Raw genomic sequence first — 18,929 nt, 5'->3', positions numbered from 1 at the left:
ACAACAAAGTCGATCGAGCTGTCAACACTTTCGCAAACAACCGCCGATGACGATGACGAACATTTTCCATGACTTTCCACAATTTTCCTTGTGGATGCTACAATTGTGTTGTTGTAAGTGTTGTTGTTGATTAGCCGAGCAATGCGAAAAGATTCGTAATACAGACGACCAAGCCAAGTTCAAGACTCGAACAACTTTTTCTTTAGCCGAACTTGGCACTTAGGTTGTGTTTTGTACTTTTTGCAGGGGCCAGAGGTGTTCGACTTTTATGGTAATGACCTGTGCTTTGAGTGTTTTTATAAAACTAATTAAATTTATATAAAAACCTATAAAATTTACAACAAATACAGGGGTTTATTCTGTTGTATTTATACTAATATTTTATTAAGTTCCACAATTCAAAATATAAATTGTAGTAAATTACTTTGGATTCTATTAATATTTCTTATATTTTCTTACCTTGAGTCTAAAAATTCGCCAAAAAAAAAACCAGCTTGAAAACAGATCAAGGTTGTCTGGTATTAAGGGGTGTTTTCGCAGGCTTTCTTGATCGCGACGCCTTGCTCATCATTGCGTGTTGACTCTAATATGACTTCTTGTCTGCCGAAAAGGTCAGGCAATCAGTCAGATCCACATATATGCAAATAATATTATCGATTTTAAATGCAAATTGGCGGCGGCACAGAATGGGAAGATATATGGTAGAGAGAGACGCCGCTTAACCGGAAAAGGAAATGATTGAAGCGCATTTTTCGAGTCAGCCTCAACCAGTTGTCTTAGACTTTGTGCCAGCTGTGACGCCTCGCTTGGTGTTTCTTACTTTGCTTCTAAATATTTATTGATAGCTGTTCGGCGAGTCAAGGCTGCATGCTGCTGAGTATCTAGAAGTTAACTCTTTAGACTAAGAGTTTCCTGTCTCTGAAGCTTTGAGTCTCCAAGATTGCTTACTGGCACTCGTCTTAAATTAGTTTGTTTGAAATTCAAGTAGGTGTTTTTTACAGGGTATCTTCCAGTCCAGCACTTGACATTCCTCTTTTTTTTAAATTCCCCTAGCAATAAATTGAGGCTCGTGCCCTGTCACACAGTTGCGGTTAAAGTGCTCTGGAAAAGCCGAAAATTGACCACCAAAACAAAAATCTCATAAATCTTTTTCGGCCCCATGGGCATTAAAAGTTTCTATCGCCTTTTATGCTTTTATTGCTAATTGATTTTGACTTTGGCCGGCTGATGAACATGTAAATTATTCTTAAATAACTCTGGGAGATCCGGCAAGTGGAATAGATCTGCCTGGGAATTGGAGCAGCTGGAGGGAGGGATGGATATTGATGAGAAGAAATTGTTTTATAGAAAATGTAGGTTCCATGTTACTCTTACGGGGATTATGCTCATCCTAATGGATCCCGTAATTTTCTTCAGTGATTTACTCGGCCTGTTTACTTTGGTTTTTTTTTTTTGTCTTAAGCCAAATATTGAAAATGTGTCAATTGAATGGCACCATTTTTCGTGTTTAACCAAATCAGCAAACTTTAAAAGCGAATCACCAACAAAATAAAGTCAGCCATAAACCAAACTCAATTCGCGGAAAGTAAAGCGCAACCAGTTTTGGGTTAAAAATGTTGTTGTGATTGGTAGTACGAGGGGAAACCGTTAACTTGTCAGCGGGTTTGCCTCCATATATGTATGTATGTATATTTATATGTATTTATCGTATATACACCTGTATGTATTTAGTGTTTTCTTGGGTCGTCGATTTCGGTGTCTTTTTCGCATATTTGTTTACTCAGAAATCAATCCTAAAAGAAGACCAGGGCCCAGAAGAGAGGATTAAAAGGAGGTCAGCTTTAACGTCAATGGGGGTTATGGGTTCTCAAGGGTTTTTTTGAAGTCTTTAAAGTAGAAATGAACTATAATAATTTTCCTATAATCGTAACTAAAACAATCTCCAATCTGAAATCTAGATGACTATCATTGGAGAAAGAGTATGCTCTCTGTTTCTTGCCCTTGGCTCTCTACTCTGTGGCATTTTCCCTATTTTTCTTTCTCAGTACATTAGTTGAAGCCTTTTGGGTGGCCTCGGGGCGGCCCATTATCATTCAGTTTACTCTGCCGCCCAGGGAGGGGTTTATGGGAATGTGTCGCATATGTTTCCTCCTGCCCTTTTACTGCCACCGCCTCCAAATGGACTCGGACTCCTAGGCAAATGGAAATCACGCGGCGTTGGCTCTACGTGTAGGAAAATAACAGCAGGAAATTAAAAGGATCCGCTTGCAGGAGTGTGCGTACTCGCTTTCGTGTGGGTGAGTACTCTGACGGAGGGATTTCTGTGTTTGTGGGCCTATTATGAAACCAACTGGACAAGCCGGCAGCGGATATTTAATTGTTTTCGCTGGACAAGAGCTGGAGGAGGTACTGCCCACCGCCCACCGATTCCAGTGGCGTGTACACCAATTGCTGGCTCAGTTAATAAAGCTTATTGCATTGAAGGATGTCGTTTGGGGTAAAACGAAAAAGAAAAAAGGTATAGACTTGAGTCCTGACAATCGGTTGTTGCGTGCCAGTCATTGACATACTTTTATAATGCTCGAAACATTCAAGGGTCAACCAGGTATTTGGGGTCAAATGGGTTGAGTCTTCAATCAATGGAATTCCCAAAAGTCAAGTGGGAGCTCTCATATAGGTTGATGTGGAGGTGTTATCAATAGAAATTCTGCTTAGGAAAGAAATTAATATAGAATGTTATACAATAGTGTATATTATCTTTTCTTTATCATTTTCCCTTGCAACTTCCATTTCCATTGTTTAATGGATTTGCATTAATTTCATTGAATGACTGTAGTGTGAAGCTTCTCATGACGTTTATCCAAGTTAATTGAGCGCATACCTTATCTCAGACCTTATCCACAGACCTTATCTGATCTCATTGAGGCGCTATTTCCAGGAGAATAGCTTAAACAAGTAAGAAAACAGCAGGGGAGGGTGCTCAACTATAGGATATCCCTCTGATATCCTCCGATTATACTACAATTATTATAGAACATTCACAACATTTTGATTGACTTTTCACTGAGTTCAAAACAATACTTTTTATAGTTATAGATATCTGTTCAATGCTAAATCGACTCGCCTGGTGCTGCTGCCTAAGCATATTTGTACTTCATGTTTTTGGAGATAATACCTACTTCCTTTTATTCTATTACTAACCCGTATAAAGAGTGATATTGCTAAACTTCCAACCTGTTGACTGCTGTAATTTCCATTATGTATTCTATAAATAGAGGTGTGCTAGGTACCTTACCTCCTAGCTCCTCACATCCATCACTCGGGGCGTAACGAATTTTCCAGCTGGAAGAAGAATTTGTTTTTGTTTTCTTCTAGATGTTGTTCTTGTTATTCTTCTTGTTCTTTTTTTCTGGTTCTTGTTCTTGTTCTGGTTCCTGTTTCTTTTACTTACCCCTTCTAGTACCGAGCAATTTCACGGTGCTGGGGCAAGTCATCTGAGTCTGCGCGCTGCCCCTCAGCTTTCCGACTCTTTTTTCCATGCTGTTTTTTTTGTACTAGAAGCAGAACAAAAGGCAGGGAAACCGCAGCTAAAAGTAAAATGAGCAAAAATAAAGAGGCAACGCAACAGAGAACATCAGCAGCAGCAGCAGCAGCAACAAATCGAGGCACGCAAAGCTATAAAAATGCCTTAAATGTCGTTTATACATATATATCGTGGCGCATCTCGCCCATATACCCCCCGCATACATGTATTTTTATATATATATATATATTCTCGGGTATATGTATGTAGGTTCGTATAGTACGAATATATTCCCGATGCGATAAATACGCTGTTTCTTCTGATGTTGTTGTTATTCTTTATTTATTTTTTTTTTTTGAGAAATATTTTTGTAGACAACAAAGCGAAAACGCCAAAGAACAACCTGTTTGTATTGTTTTTGTGCTCGACTCGAACGCCGACAGGTTTTTTCCTTAATGCGGGCCAAAATCTCGGCTCACCCCAAGCCCCTGCCCCTCCGCACCATCGTAAGCTTAGACTAGTCTTCCCTTTTTTTTTTATCTCTTTCTCTTGGCAATTCTTTTCTTGCCTTCTGCTTCTTCTTCTTCGATCGTGATTCTTTTCGATTTTGTTCTAAGCTTTCGCTCTATCCCGCTCACTCAGACTTACTACGAAGCTGAAACCAGTTTTTTGGCGCTTTATAACACAAAGAGACGAAAAGTTACAGACTTTTGGTTTATTATCGCTCGGCTCTTACCCCTACCCCTCATTATTGTTGTGCCGGTCTTTTTGGCTTTGAGTGGAGCCCAGCCAACCTGCTCGCTCAGCTCGAAACTGTCGATGCCCAGTACACAAAAAAATAAAGTGATTCACCTGTGTGTCGCCGAATGAGTCAAGCGCGAATTCAATCCATAAGCCAGAGCTGCATTGCAAAATCAATCGAAATGCGAATTCTTCTCGCGGCCGAGATTGCGAGTAATCCAGCAATCCACTGACCTAGACTATGACTAATTCTCTTTAGATTAAAGCACTAATGCCGGCTGCATTTAGTATGTAGAAATTAGCTTACATTACATTACAAATTACTTGTTTTATTGATTGACTTTCTCTAATAAAGTGACCGTAATTACTTGCTTTCCATCAAAGGTGAATGTGTGCCTATTTATGTGGATAGTCTTGAGGTAGTTTTGTAAATACTGTAAATAGTCGAGCTGTTTAACAAAGCAAATAATTGATAAAAGCAAGGAAATTGGTTTTTAAGGCTGGCTTTAAGCTCCTTTTCTACCTGGAAGATTGGCACGCTTAGCTTGAATTTCCCATAGGAGCTGTCCAATATATTTCCATTATCGTAATTTTAAGGTGGAGATACATCTTTCTTAGACTCGCTACTCAGCAAATTTCTCTGCCCGACGTTTGTTCACACCGTTGGTGTAAACGTTGGTGTAAACGTTGGTGTAAACGTTGGTGTAAACGTTGGTGTAAACGTTGGTGTAAACGTTGGTGTAAACGTTGGTGTAAACGTTGGTGTAAACGTTGGTGTAAACGTTGGTGTAAACATTGGTGTAAACGTTGGTGTAATCGTTGGTGAACGTTTTTGCTTACACAAATGCTTTTATAAAATATCACTGAATTTGCCTGGGCCCCCTGTTCTATAGCGAGTAGCTCTTAAGTAAGAAAATCGCCTAGAAGGTCCCAAAATTTTTCCCAACCCACCACCAGTATTACTGCGATTTCCTTAGCTTGCCTCAGCTTGTGTTGTTTGAGCCACAAACCCGCTTCGGACATTAAAGGACGGAGGAGGTAAACAGAAACGATTGCCAAGACATTTAGATAAGTGTGACAAGTGTTCAAACAGAGTTACACACATAAAAGAATGCGTGCAAATAGGGAAATAAAATTGATTGGTTGGGGTCAAGGAAGTGAATGATAGATAAGTAATGATAGATAAGCTTTAGCCAACAAATATATAACAAGAAATCTAGATTCTGTAGAAATTTAAGAACCCATCTCGAATGGACCATCCATTTTGGCGACATTTAAGTAGTTAAGCAGATTTGCGAGGGCCATAAATCGCTAGTAAGAGTGAGCAAAAAAAATAAAACCCCCCCTGATTAAGTGTGGCGAAAAGTGAAGTAATCCATTCTGCTGTCGCTCCAACTCATATACATATGACTATAAATTCAGACGAAGATGGCCTATCAAGAGTTTGCAATCTGTGCAAAAAGACTTCCCGCTAAACGAGCCGGAGATTTCGCCCGGCAGATACGCAACATGTGTGTTGATCTATTCAAGAATTACGTATTCCTTTCGGCTGGGTCAGCTTACTTTAGCTCTTTCCCGGCTTAGCAGCAATAGCCGGGTGTCGTCGTTGTGTTCAAGGTAGAGCGAAAAATTTGCAATTAAATGAAATGAAAATTTCATGAGCTTTTGCCCCCGCCCAGGTGCGTTGAACCGTCGCGTTGTTCTTCTCCAGTGTGACCACAAAATGTTGAAGGAACCGAACCCGTTGAAAAACGAGCGGTGCGGAAACGGGTTTCTCTGGGACATTTTCGCCTCATCTTTATGGGTTGTACCCGCTCTTTATTGCAGCTCTCTGATTTTTCCGCGTCTTGAATGAACAGGAATTCGGGCGAAAATGTATTTTGAGCGCAAGCAAGTGCGCAAAAAATACTAGAAGAGCCAACACAAGAGTCCACGACAGACCTCACAGCAACTGAGCAGCAACAGAGTGCTCCACGCAGCCTCAGGAGATTTTACCAGGAGAAGATCCTTCTCCATAGCCAGACCAACTGCCAGGGACAAGCCGCTTGTCCCCAGCCGACGCCAAGTGATTCACATAACGGCCCCAAAACGGCGACCATCGGCTACCAGAGGATGAAGCGGCGCTGGTCGAACAACGGCGGCTTCATGCGCCTCCCAGAGGAGTCCTCCTCGGAGGTCACCTCCTCCTCGAACGGGCTCGTCCTGCCCTCTGGGGTGAATATGTCGCCCTCGTCGCTGGACTCGCACGATTACTGCGACCAGGACCTCTGGCTTTGCGGCAATGATTCCGGTCCGTATGGCAGCTCCAATGGCAACGGCCTGAACCACCAACAACAGCAGCAGCAGCAGCAAAGCGTCATCACGCTGGCCATGCACGGCTGCTCCAGCACCCTGCCCGCCCAGACGACCATCATTCCGGTCAATGGCAATGGCAATGGGAACGGTGCCACCAACGGTTCCAACTCCAATGGCCACTACGTGCCAGGTGCCACAAATCTGGGAGCGTTGGCTAACCACGGGCTGCTCAACGGCGGGCTCAATGGAATGCAGCAGCAGATGCAGAATGGCCACGGTCTCATCAATTCCACCACTCCCTCGACGCCGACTACCCCGCTCCATCTGCAGCAAAACGGACTGACGGGTGGTGGCATCTCGGGCATGGGCCTGCTCCACCACTCAAATGGCAACTCGAATGGCCTCATCGGAAGCGGCGGAGTGGGAGTAGGAGGCGGCGGTGGAGTGGGTGCCGGAGGCATGGGCATGGGAATGCAGCACACACCGCGAAGCGATTCGGCCAATTCCATTTCATCAGGTAAGATTTATAGTGGGGTTTTTTTAGGAGGAGGTCGATATGATATTGATTAAGAAATCGTTAAGTTTGAAATTCTTTTACTATTATTTTCCTGATATTTTAAGTAGGGGAAGTTTAATAGATTTAATTTATTATTTCTTTGCACGACCTCTGCTGACACAAGCTCAGTATGCACATAATAATTATTAGATACTTTGGTTAATTTATTAAATATATTAAAATTATAACAAAATAAGAAAATAACCTGCTAAAAAAACTTAAGAAATACAACTATCAAGCAAAGTTCAACGTTACGGAAACAATTTCACTTTAATTTGTATCTTGACCTACCCGTCGAATTTCAAGTTTTCCGTCATTCTTTCCGCTGTAGTGCCACGCCCATGTTCTGTATCTCTGGAGCGCAGAGCTCACCAATTATATTTTATTACACGAGTGCATTTTATGAGGCTCTTTTTATGGTGCGAGTATTTCTGGCGATTCCCCCTATCTTGGCTGCTGATGATGCGAGCGAGTCTTGGGAGCGGAGCGAGCTCGCCGGGAAGTGCACTCTCCGCACGCACACACTGGCACACACACAGGGTATTGTTGTCCGGCACTATCAGCGGTCGCCGCAGCGTCACGGAACAGTGCCTGCCATATGTATGCATGTGTTGGTGTGTGTGCACTCGCACCACTGCAGCAGGCCATGTGCAGAAGAAAGGGCTGTTTTTGGTGGCTGCTGCTGATGCAACGAACCTACCTCAAGTCGTTCTATATTTAGGGCCTCCCCGCAGCGAGAAGCCGGATAAGGGAGTATGGGGAACGTCGTGGAACTCTGCTGCTTCGGTCCTTTGATTCTTTGCTTCTTCGCTTCTTCTTCCTGCTGCTGTTGGCGGTGCAACTGCAGTTTGTGACGTCACTCTTCTGTGCTTCGTGCTCGTCAGCGTTCGGTGGCACGGAACTGACCTCGTGCTGAATAGGGGAAACCAGGTCAGGTCAGGTTGGGTCAGGAGCAACAGCAGCGGGACAGCATTTGCATCTGACCCAAATTGTGGGAGGACGTGTGCGGGAGGAGTTCAAGGCCAGTATCTGCAATCGATGATGCGTCCTCGTTGACGGCGTCTGGGTCAAAAGGAGCTCTTTGTCTTCGTCCAGGACAGGGTCTGTCTCTAAGTGGGGCAGGTCAAGGCTAGTCTGGGTGGGGAGTGACTCTTTGACATGGGAAATATGTGTACAAATATGCTGCAAGGGAATTAGGAGGTCACTGTTACCAAACGGGTTTTGTCTTGGAAATGAAAAGGATTTGTCGTGTAATAATGTAAATATTAAAATGTATTTAATTACTTTCGATATATAACTATCTCGCGCTCTTTCTATTAGGTTAAAATTATTTAAGCTTTACATTTTATGATCTTTTGGTATTCGTCATCTTTTAGATTCCAAATGAAATACAAAATTTTAAAGAGTAACAGGGTTCTGTCTTGTTTTTAAACTAGTCTTGACTTTAAGCATTGCAACTTATCGATAAATCGATCGATATTACCGTTATTTAAAAACTGTTATCTCTGAGCACCAACCAGGGACCCCTTTCCTTATTGAACAACCTTGGCTGTGAACTCGGTCCGCCCAAATATTTAAAACTGGGTCACATACTGCAACTGGGCCAGTCGAAATAAAAAAACATAAAAAAAAAAACAAGTCGCAAGGACTGGCTACTCTCTTTCCTTGGCCTGACCCGCTCTTCTGAGCCAGCTGTCCCGCTCTGGCTCACGTGCTCCGTGGCAGCCAAAGCTCAAGTACATGACCTTACTCCCTGGAAGAGAGATGTTGGGTTGCATCAGCAGCAGCGTGTTCGTGCTCTTTGCACAACTGTTGTGCGTCCGTTTTTGCTTCGATTCCATTCCAGCGAGCTTATTTGCATTTCTTTTGTCAAACTCTCTGGGGTGGCTTTGGCTATACACATCTTTTCTATGACATAATTCGCTCAAAGCATGGAATCCCGATGTTCAAGCACGTTGACAGCCAACAAAATAAAGGTGGAAAAGCAGTTATACAATGGGCAGACCGCTTAAACAAAATACTCGTACTTGCGAACGATAAAACCAGAACGATAACGCCAGTTGTCAAGTTTTTTCTTATTTATATATTTTTCAGCTTTTTTCAACTTGCACTCGCCGCTCACACCGATGCAATTACCCGCAAGTACATGTCGGTGTGTTGGTGTGTACGTTCGCATGACGAAAAAAATTGAGGTCAATGATTTTGTGCCGCCATTTCACAGAGCATTTTGTTGTTGCCTTTGGCTGTTGCTGTCAGCAATCGGCATTCGCGATCAGGCAAAAACACGAAGCGCTTCGTGTGCCAGCGAAGCGGAGCGCCAAGAACCGAGCCCCAAGCCCCAAGTAATGAGCGTGAAAACTAGCTGCTCTCTCTTGCTCTTTTTCCCTATCTCTTCGCCCGCATTGCTCACTCTCCCCCCATTTGACTGCAGTTGTATTTGCCGACTCCCTCCCTCTGGGATACCACCCCCCAGGCCCACTGTTTGATACATTGTGTCTACAATTGTTGTAAACGAGATGTTCGTTTTACAGTTTTTGTTGTTGCAGCCAGCTGTTTATTTATTTTGTTTGTTTGCGATTGCAGTGACATTGATAAGTCCCTCCGACAGTTGCTTGACTTTGACTTTTAGCAGTGTTTGTTTATATTTTCGCAAAATTGTTATTAAGACGTTGAGATACACGTACATACATGCATATGTATGTACATATTAATTAATTCCCATCCAATGACAGAAAATTACGGTAGACGAAAAAAAAGAGGATCAAGATTCTGAAAAATGTATATATTTAAATATAAATATTAATCATTAAATATTAAACAGTGACTAATTTCAACTTATAGAAGCTTGTATTCCCTTACAATTCCAACAGCAACGGTAAATGTTTATAAATCAAAAAGATACTTTAACTTTTTAATGAACTAAGACTCTAGTTGATCACAAATCCAACTTAAATTTTTCACTTATCTGGGGGTTTGGTACAAAAACCTAGCGAGATGGGGAAAAACTGATTTCAGATTCGTGATCATCCCCCCAAAGTACATAAGGGCACGGTTTCCGATAACACTGGCTATGAAATGAGAGAAGATTTATATTATTAACATATGCATAGATACATTTAGTATAAACAATATTCCTTTATTCATTTTTAATTTTGACGTCACAGAAAGCACTTTGATATTTGCATTCTTTTCGGCTATTTTCGTACCATTGCCCGCCCAGTGAGCAATTAGAAACAAGAGCGAGAATGGGGAGATAAAAAATGGGGGAGAAGTGCTTTGCAAGTGCAATAAAGCAAAAAACAACAACTATTAGTTATCTCGTTCTTACTGGATGCTCTCTCGCTCACACCGCCACTCTAGGCGAACACGTTTTTATAGGTTAATGACACAACCGGCCTGCAGCTGTGACTAAAAGCAAGTCAACGCAACTAGAAATGCTTTATATATAAAATATCTATCTGTATGTAGTATCTACATGCATGCGATCGCATCTGCTGGTGTGTGTTGGTGCATAAAATTTAAAATTTGATTAAAGTGAACGACAAACACGAGCCGCTGCTATAACTGGCAGTTCATAAAGCTATAGAAGACTTTAAAGATCGGGGAAAAGAGGAGAGCTTTGGTGTATGCTGACGCTAGTTTTAAAATAAAAAAAATATATATTAAATAAAAAATACTGTATTTTAACAAAGTATCTTTTAACTTATATGTATCTTCAGAAGTCTTCTTTATTCAAAAACTTTCTTTTATTTTTGGGTACTCAGCACTGATCTTCACCCACTGTGCGTTTAAAAATATTGTAAATTTTTATAGAATAGACCAAAAACTATGTCAGTAGTGTGTATGCACAAATGTTGTCCAAAACAACAAGCAAAAAAATAAATTGTGAAATATTTGTATATAAAAGATATACATACACACACGCTCATCTGAGAGTGCTCGTGTTTGTTTCTATTCTTGATTAGGCTCAGAGAAAGAAAAAGTGAAGAGAAAGGGGGAGAGAGAGTGGCATAGAGATAGAGAGAGAGAGAAGGGGAGAGCACAAATAAATAAAAATAACAAAAGAAAAGCGCAAAAAGAATAACCAAATATTCCAAGAATACTCGGCGTTAAGCAATAGCTAATGGTTATGGATCGCATTGCGTTGAGAGAGTTTAGTAAGTGGCATTATCCCTCAATCTTGGCTTCAATCACCGACCAACTAACACACTTGCAAGCCTCTCTCTCTCTCTCTCTATCTCTATCTCTATCTCTATCTCTCTCTCTCTCTCTCTCTCTATATCTATCTCTGGTAGTGCTGCATTCTCTCGCAGCAACTTTCTACTCCTCTACACTCCCCAAAACAAGTTTTCAGCCGCACTCCCACAGACACAGGCACAGATTCTGCTTCTTAACTTTCTTCTTCACTTCGAGCTCACTTAAAAGCCAGCAAGTTGTTGTCTCACTTTCTTTCTGCCGCGTCTCGCACTCGCCATCTCTCTCGCTGGGTGAAAGTTGTTGTTGCTTGCCGCCCGTGCCATGATTTTCCACTTTTTCTTTGCTGCAACTCGGCAAAAAGAGCCGGCAGCAGCAGCTGGCTGAGCTATGAAAAACAATTTTTTGATTTATCCTCCTCTGATTGCTTGCAATTTCCCACTCTGCCCCCCCCCTGCTGTAATCATTTCTGCATGAATTTCCCATTGTTTGGTCTACGACTGACGGTTTTGAACTTGAAATCAGCTGGTGCAAAAGGCTCTTGGGGATCGCTTAAAATGCGAAGAGAAATCTTATAAGTGCGCCTACAGTCTCCCGGATAAACTGAAAATGCAAAATAGATTTCTGCAATCTCGCTGGAGACCTGTATATATTATTATTTGAAGCTGTTTTGATCGCTTAGATTGGCATCTAACATATCAGTACTTTCCAAAGATCCTAAAGATAAAAAAAACCTCTAATAAACCCCCGACATTGACCTCGGGCCTCAATTAGTTGCTTTGAAAGCTTATACATACATATTCGAAATACTTTTTTTTGAATACATACATATATATTTTTTCAATTATTTTAATTTGTACTTCTAATTTACTTTTCAACATCATGCCAAACCATCAAATTTTTAGCTTTGTACCAATTAATTTAAGCTATACAAAAATATGATTAATCATCAACGAAAATATATTTGTATATGCTTTTAAGTATATAAGTGTGCTTTGTGTGGTATCACACTCCCAGCTGATGATGAGCTCATTAAAATCATTTTCAACCATAATTTGCCATGTCCGACGAAAAGTGAGTTGGCTTTCCATATTTAGTTGAGAGTTTGGCAGGGACTTAACCCTTGACCCACCGCACTGCCGAAAAGTTGTCACGCAAAGTTTGGCAATCAAAAATATACCCCTAAAAAAAAGGAGGTCTTATGAAAATTGGTTTTATTTTAATACATGTACTATATTTAGTGTATGAAATGTTGCTTTTTTTTTCTCCTAAACCCTTTACCAACTTCAATTAACTGAAAATTTGTATTCTCTCTCTTTACAGGTATGTGTAAATTGAAACGAAACAATGAGCCAACACCTTATCACTAGCTTTTCTGATTACGCTCGACAAGCGTCAGCGGGTAAGCCCATCGAATGGGTGAAATGCGGGGGCCGCCTGATAGTGCGTGCCCGAAAGTAGGTCAGCCCTGGCCAACAACAAGGGCATTAGGTAAGAGTTCTCGCTTAACAAGCTCGTGAGATGCAACCAAATAGTATTTGCGGAAATTCTGGAAAACCTCCAAAGCAGCAAATACTTCGTCTCCCCCAGTGAATAACTGAAGCTGCTGGTGGTAATTTCAATTGAACATTTCATTCGGGGTAACGTTTCACAATCAATTGAGAAACTTGCTTTTCCACTCCTCCTTAGCATAAAAAACAGAGCACGGGTTGTCTTATCAAGCATTTCCTTCAGTTGATTCGTTGTGTGCTTAATTGACCATTGAATTGGTTACTTGTAGTTCAATTGAATCTGATAAACCGTTGACTTGGAGGGGATATCTCAATGTGCAGTAAACATTTGTCCGACAGATAAACTGCCCGTTAAGCATAGTCGCTTTTTATGTATTTTGTTTGATTTAAAAATGCTAAAGCATGCTTTAACAGCCACTGTTACCCTAACTGTAGATTGAAAAACTAATGCTAATGTCACTATTAGCATGTTTGATAAATGTAATTAGGACCTACCACATGCTGACCCACAGCTCGCGTGCCACCAAAGTCGTCAGAATTAAATGCAAACTAAACATTGACCCGAATCTGTCCATTAACCCAAATGCCGAACCCGCCTCCTATCGAATTGTGCACCCCGAAGGGGGTGGCGCTTGGTCGTTGATATCGTTGATTATCGCAGGGAACGCATCTTGCGGCAGCCCAAGCCAACGGGAACTCTAATCACCGGCGCGCAGCAACAACTATTTCGGACGGACCCGGATTCCTCCCGCTCTTGGTCTATCTGGGTATCTGTATCTCGGAAAGTAGGGCAGCACTCAGCGCCAGCGAACAATAACCCAAATTCGGAACGCTCACGCATTTCCGACGCTCACCGCGGTAAGAGCGTGGGTGGAAGCGGGAGGGCAAGCCCCAAAGACTGTTGCGTTAGTAGCCGTCGCCCTCGCTCTTTCGTAATGCTTCGAAATGAGATTCCGTTCCACCTAGAACGCACTTCGAGAGAGAAGAAAAAAAAAAGAAAAAGTTTTCGTAATCAGTTCTAGTCCGTTTATCGCCGCCGAGATAGCCTGAGCATCTCGCATAGAAAACGTGAATGGGAATGGCGAGCGTTGCTCTTTCCCTCTCTCTTTGTTTGATTAGCTCTACTAAGCTTTCTCTTCAGACGTCGACCGTTATCGTGTCAAGTCAATATAAACAAAACACGGTGCTGGAACTCAACTGGCTATTGTGCTAATCATATGCCAAGAATTTACGGAATAATTGCCAGCCCAAAAAACGGGTTAGCTATCGGTCAACTGATCGAAACGAGCTCATGGGAACATTATTAAAAAATATTATTTTACTTCCTATACAGAGATTTGGTTAGCAGGTTGGTTAGAGAAAGGATTAGTATAGTGCAAGGTTGCATTACGAGAGGAAAAGTTCTACATGATATAATAAGAAATATGTAAAGTTCAATATTATATCGAAAATATCATACTCTTTGATATATCGAATTTTTAAATATCGAACATTTATTCAATTTTAAAATATCAATATTATCGACAATATTTTTCAAAAAATATTTTATTTACCCATTTCCAATGTATCGGAGAATATCGATTTATTGCATTGTTAAATTATCGAATCCAAATTATCGTCTTAATACGCAAACCTATCGGCACTGGTTTCTGGCATGTGGATATGTAAATAACGCTGTGATGAGACAACGAACCAACTATGTTGTGTTGTGATGGAGCTATGAAAAGCAGACTCGCATTTCCTATACGCCAAACGTGTTTATTTCCCTTTGTTCAAAGGCATTTAGCCTTCACACTTGGCCAAAGAGTTCATGAACTGGCGGTAGTCGGGTTTTGTGTTCACTTTTAACTTTTAACGATTTCGGTTAATTTTGCAGTCGTCGCTGTCGCTTTGCTTTGCTTTTTTTTGGCGGGGTTTTCAAGTTCAGGGTCGTTGGGGTGTACTAAAAATGCAGGCCGAGAAGTGCGGAAGTCCCAGCGCTAATTATTTTAATTAGTTGCCAGGCATAAATTGTCGTTAGTTTCTGTCTCAGCTCGGTGGTGGTTCATTCAACCTGGGAATGGGGCTCGGACAGCAGCAGGGCCAGCCCCATTTGTAATTGTAATTTGGGTTGGATGTTGATGCGTACTTTGCGTGCACCAAATCAATATTTTTGGGTGACCCAGCTCAATATATAGCTCCAAGCGAATGGTTTTTTTTTTATTTTGGACAGGCCTAATCAGTAGTAGAGGGAGAGGGCTAGAAAGTGACTGTCAACTTTCGCTTCGTAGTTTTGTTTGCTTCTCTCTGTCGCTGGTCTTATATTATTTTTTCGGGTGATAACACAGTGCCCCACAATCGTTCGGTTCAAATTGGGGTTAGTTCCTGTGTATTGGTGAGCCTCGCATACATTGTAGATACCAGCATTTAGCTGATAATGCACATTTGTGCTATTTATTTTGCTATAAAAACACTGCTCTTTTTTCTTGTTCTTAATATAAACAATATTCCGCCGCTGACTTCACGTACGCTCCTTCGTCTTGATTGTATGCCCCGTGTTTTCTTCGCCTCTGATAAGATAAGGCAGGCTGTCGGGCTGGTCGTAGTAAATACTCGCATACGAAGCAAACACATATAGAGAGACTATATAGAACAGATCGCCCCAGGCAAGTGGAATGCACACGGCAGTTCTGTGGAGTACAAAATGAAAGCGAAATTCTTTGTTGAATATTTTTAGTGCGGCGGGGACAGGAAGTGACTTCAAGTGGGTGCTGGAGAAATGGGCAACCTTTTTTTTTTGTTTAGACTGTAGGAATGCAGTGGGTCTTTTCTTTATTTTATTATCAATATTACTACAATTAGACCTCAGAGAGGTGGCAAAAAGGCGTCGAGATTACAACAAATCAGGTGTGTTTTGAAACGCAATCATCCTGTCTGGCTCATAGCTGTGTTGGTAATGTTGGCCATGATTTTTCTCTAAGTCTTCCTAATATATAAAGACAGATCAAATTTAAGAAAAACCTATTTAATGTTTTCTCCTCAAATTTCCTGTTTTAATACCATTATCTGTATGATTTTGTGTGTAGATATTTTTATAGTAGAAATAATGTTCCGCAATAAGTAATTTTTTGGTTTTTAGGCTAAGTGCAATCCATATTATCCAACCTTCCGTCCCTTACACCTATTTTCATAGCCGTAAAACCCTTTTCACTCCATTCTCCTGTTAAAAATGAGTTCATTCAAGGTCTTATTGATACATCTGGTTATATATTTGTCATTTCGGATAAAAAATTATCGCAATTATTCGCATAATTTTGTTTCGCTCATTACTTTTCTGTGCTAAAAATTATTGTTGTTGTTTAATTTAAACAATACATTCGTGCCGTTGTCAGGGGCTAACCTTGTAACATTTTATTTTCATATATATTTTTTTTTGTTTATTTCTCGTTATTTTATTTTTTTTTTCTAAACAAATAAGCAGCAAGTGCGTGCTTGTTTAACATTTCGTTTTTTATGTGTATACATTTTTTCGGCTTAAAGTTTATTTGTTTAGCTTGAGCCGTTTCTCTTTAATTTATTATTATTATTTTTTTTTTGTTGCAAAAACCTTCATGAAACAGCGCTACCGCTCCACAAGGCAACTAAAAAGCTACACCCACCACAGACAATCGATGGAATCAAAGAAATTTGTAACGCGAAACTCTCAGGCTGGGTCTCGGGCTGCGGTAGCCTTCGGCTTTGAGCCGGCAATTGATGCCTGCGGTTAGAGCTGACACAGTTTCAGGCACTTTTACTTGTATGCCGGGGATATATATGTTTTATATAATTATGACGATCGCAGGCCCCAAGTGAAGTGTGGCGGAGCAATTAAGAAATTACTGGGTAATTGCAATCGCAAGCCGACAGCCTCCCACACACACACTCGGGCCAATAGAGTTGGGTGGCAGCTTTCTTTTTTTGTTTTAACGGGCTTAAATCTGATTTAGACACGAGATTGAGATTGGCTACCAGCTAAAGTGGGTGGAAATCTCTAGTAGAAATCTCTGCTTAAGTCTCATGCGATTTTCCTACAATTAATTTTTAATAAAGCTTTAAAAAAATCGATTTTTTCTAAAAATAAATCGTTGGAAACTGATAATTGTTTACATACACAAAGAAATTGTTCGATTAAATCGATTCTGAAAATGTATATTGATGTATCGCATAATAATAAGAATCGATTAATCAAATATAGAATCGATTTAATGTTCAGCTATAATTTTTACACATTTCTTCAAGTAAAATATATTTTATAATTATTTTACTTGACTTTATCGGTTTCTATATATTTATTTCTTCTTGTTTTTCGGGCTCCTAATTTAATATTCTGTGAATTCAAAAGGATTGTGTGTGTGTTGGCTTCTGTTGATTTTCTTGCTGCTGAATATAAATCGCTTCGGCACACGGTCCTACAATTATTTTCGATTCGCATTGACGAAAAAATGTACTACCAACACGATGCGTACTTGAATTGAGCCCATATACACACATGTTGGGGGTATTATATAAAAGTACTATATACAGATATATGTATATTCGCGGGTATCGTGGTCAAGTGCTGAGGTAAAGGCAAGGGACAATAAGTCGTGAAGTATATACAGTCATTGTTTAGTATTTTGTTGTTTTCGGGGTTTTGCCTTCATTATTTGCAAGTTTTTGTTGTTTTTCTGAGCCAAAAAGTGAGCGAGTACGAAAAGGGGGAGTTTGGAAGGGGAAGGGCTTGTGGAGGTTGCTGGGAAATAACAACCATTAAAACGTGGTGCGAAAAAATCAGCGAGTATTAATCAAAACACGTGTTGCTTGGGTAGTAGATCCCACACCGAATATATCATATATATGTATATAAATGTTTATATATTACACAATTCACTGCACAAAACTCTGTGTGTAAGGTAAAGGTCAAAATCGGCAAATGAATGGCTTGATTCGTTTGCTTGTCTTTGCCGTTTGCTTTTTTTTTTTTTTTTTTGGCAGTCTGTCTGATGGTATTGCTAATGTACCGTTAAAAATTGTTTAATTTAAACTTAAGGCTTTAGCTTTGTTAGCTTTGTTCGAATAAATTTGGACAGCGGGAAGGAAAATGATCAATCACAAAATTTGATGAGCTTGTGACAAGGTCAGTGTCAAAGATCTAGAGACCAGTATCTCTGAACTTTCTTTGTGAAAAGTCATTATTTTGTTAATTAAAAATCAGAAAAACTAAAGTAAAGTACATGATCATTACTTTGTCTTAAGCTAATTGCCTTGGTTCGCAGAAACTTTCAATTATTACGCATACGCCGGGTCTGACGGCGAGCTCAGACTGAGACTAACTATAGCAAAGTTCTGTGGTTCCTTTTATAATTCCCATCAGGTTTACCAGTTAGTTTTGTTATTGTTATTCTGATTGTTTTGGTTGCCGGGGTTGAAAACATAAAAAAAATAAAAATCGTTAGAATTTTCGCTGGCCAAAACGGTCGTTGACCCGTCCGGCTCAAGGTTAAATGCTGATGCGTAATAAAGCAACAACAGCAACAAAAGACGTTTCACACTTTTTGGCTCAAAACGTGTGTAGAGAAGTCGAAATAATAATAATAGTAATACAAACCATGTGCGTGCTGCCTCTCCACAGTAGTATTACTATTTCAAAAATTTACTATAGTGTTGGTTAAAGTGGTTAAGGGGGAGGCGACGGTTTGACGGGGGAGTATTCTGAATAGAAGAATTTTTATATTTCGACTTTGGTTTTGGTTCCATTTCTGCTGCGTCAGCGCACACGCGATTTCTATTTGCCATAGCGCTCTTGTTCTTGATTTTGGCTATTCTTATGGCTATATCCCCCCTCGCCCCCTCCTCTCGGGTTTTATTGTTAACTATTTTCATTTGAAATTACGTGGACGAAATGATTATGATGATGTTGTGATTGTGATTATCATCATTCCCCCCCATTCAATGTCAAAGCGAAATTACATTTTCTGCTTACCTTAGAATGCTTTGCGCTCCGCCCGCCGCCGCCCTTTCTCTTGCCCACCCTGTTTGTTGCCTTTAAGCCATCATGTGTGAGCCGGGCTTTTGTTCTGTTTCTGTTTTTTTAGCCTTTGTGTGTGTGTGT

At 40.6% G+C, this 18,929-nt stretch overlaps 1 protein-coding gene across 2 annotated transcripts in view; it reads left to right on the top strand.

The window, feature by feature from the left end:
• Positions 1-18,929, top strand: part of EcR (Ecdysone receptor) — a 66,036-nt gene that overhangs the window by 30,323 nt on the left and 16,784 nt on the right. Inside the window, exon 2 of one of the 2 annotated variants that reach the window (XM_017181583.3) lies at positions 6,092-7,076. The exons of the other annotated variant lie outside the window; for it this stretch is intronic. Within the exon in view, the coding sequence (XP_017037072.1) occupies positions 6,377-7,076 (700 nt within the window). The 5' untranslated portion in view covers positions 6,092-6,376. The remainder of the gene's footprint in view (positions 1-6,091; positions 7,077-18,929) is intronic. 2 annotated transcript variants of the gene reach the window in all.

The sequence above is a fragment of the Drosophila kikkawai genome, chromosome 2R (assembly GCF_030179895.1).
Source record: "Drosophila kikkawai strain 14028-0561.14 chromosome 2R, DkikHiC1v2, whole genome shotgun sequence".
Lineage (NCBI taxonomy): Eukaryota > Metazoa > Arthropoda > Insecta > Diptera > Drosophilidae > Drosophila > Drosophila kikkawai.
This window is presented reverse-complemented; position numbering and strand designations above follow the sequence as displayed.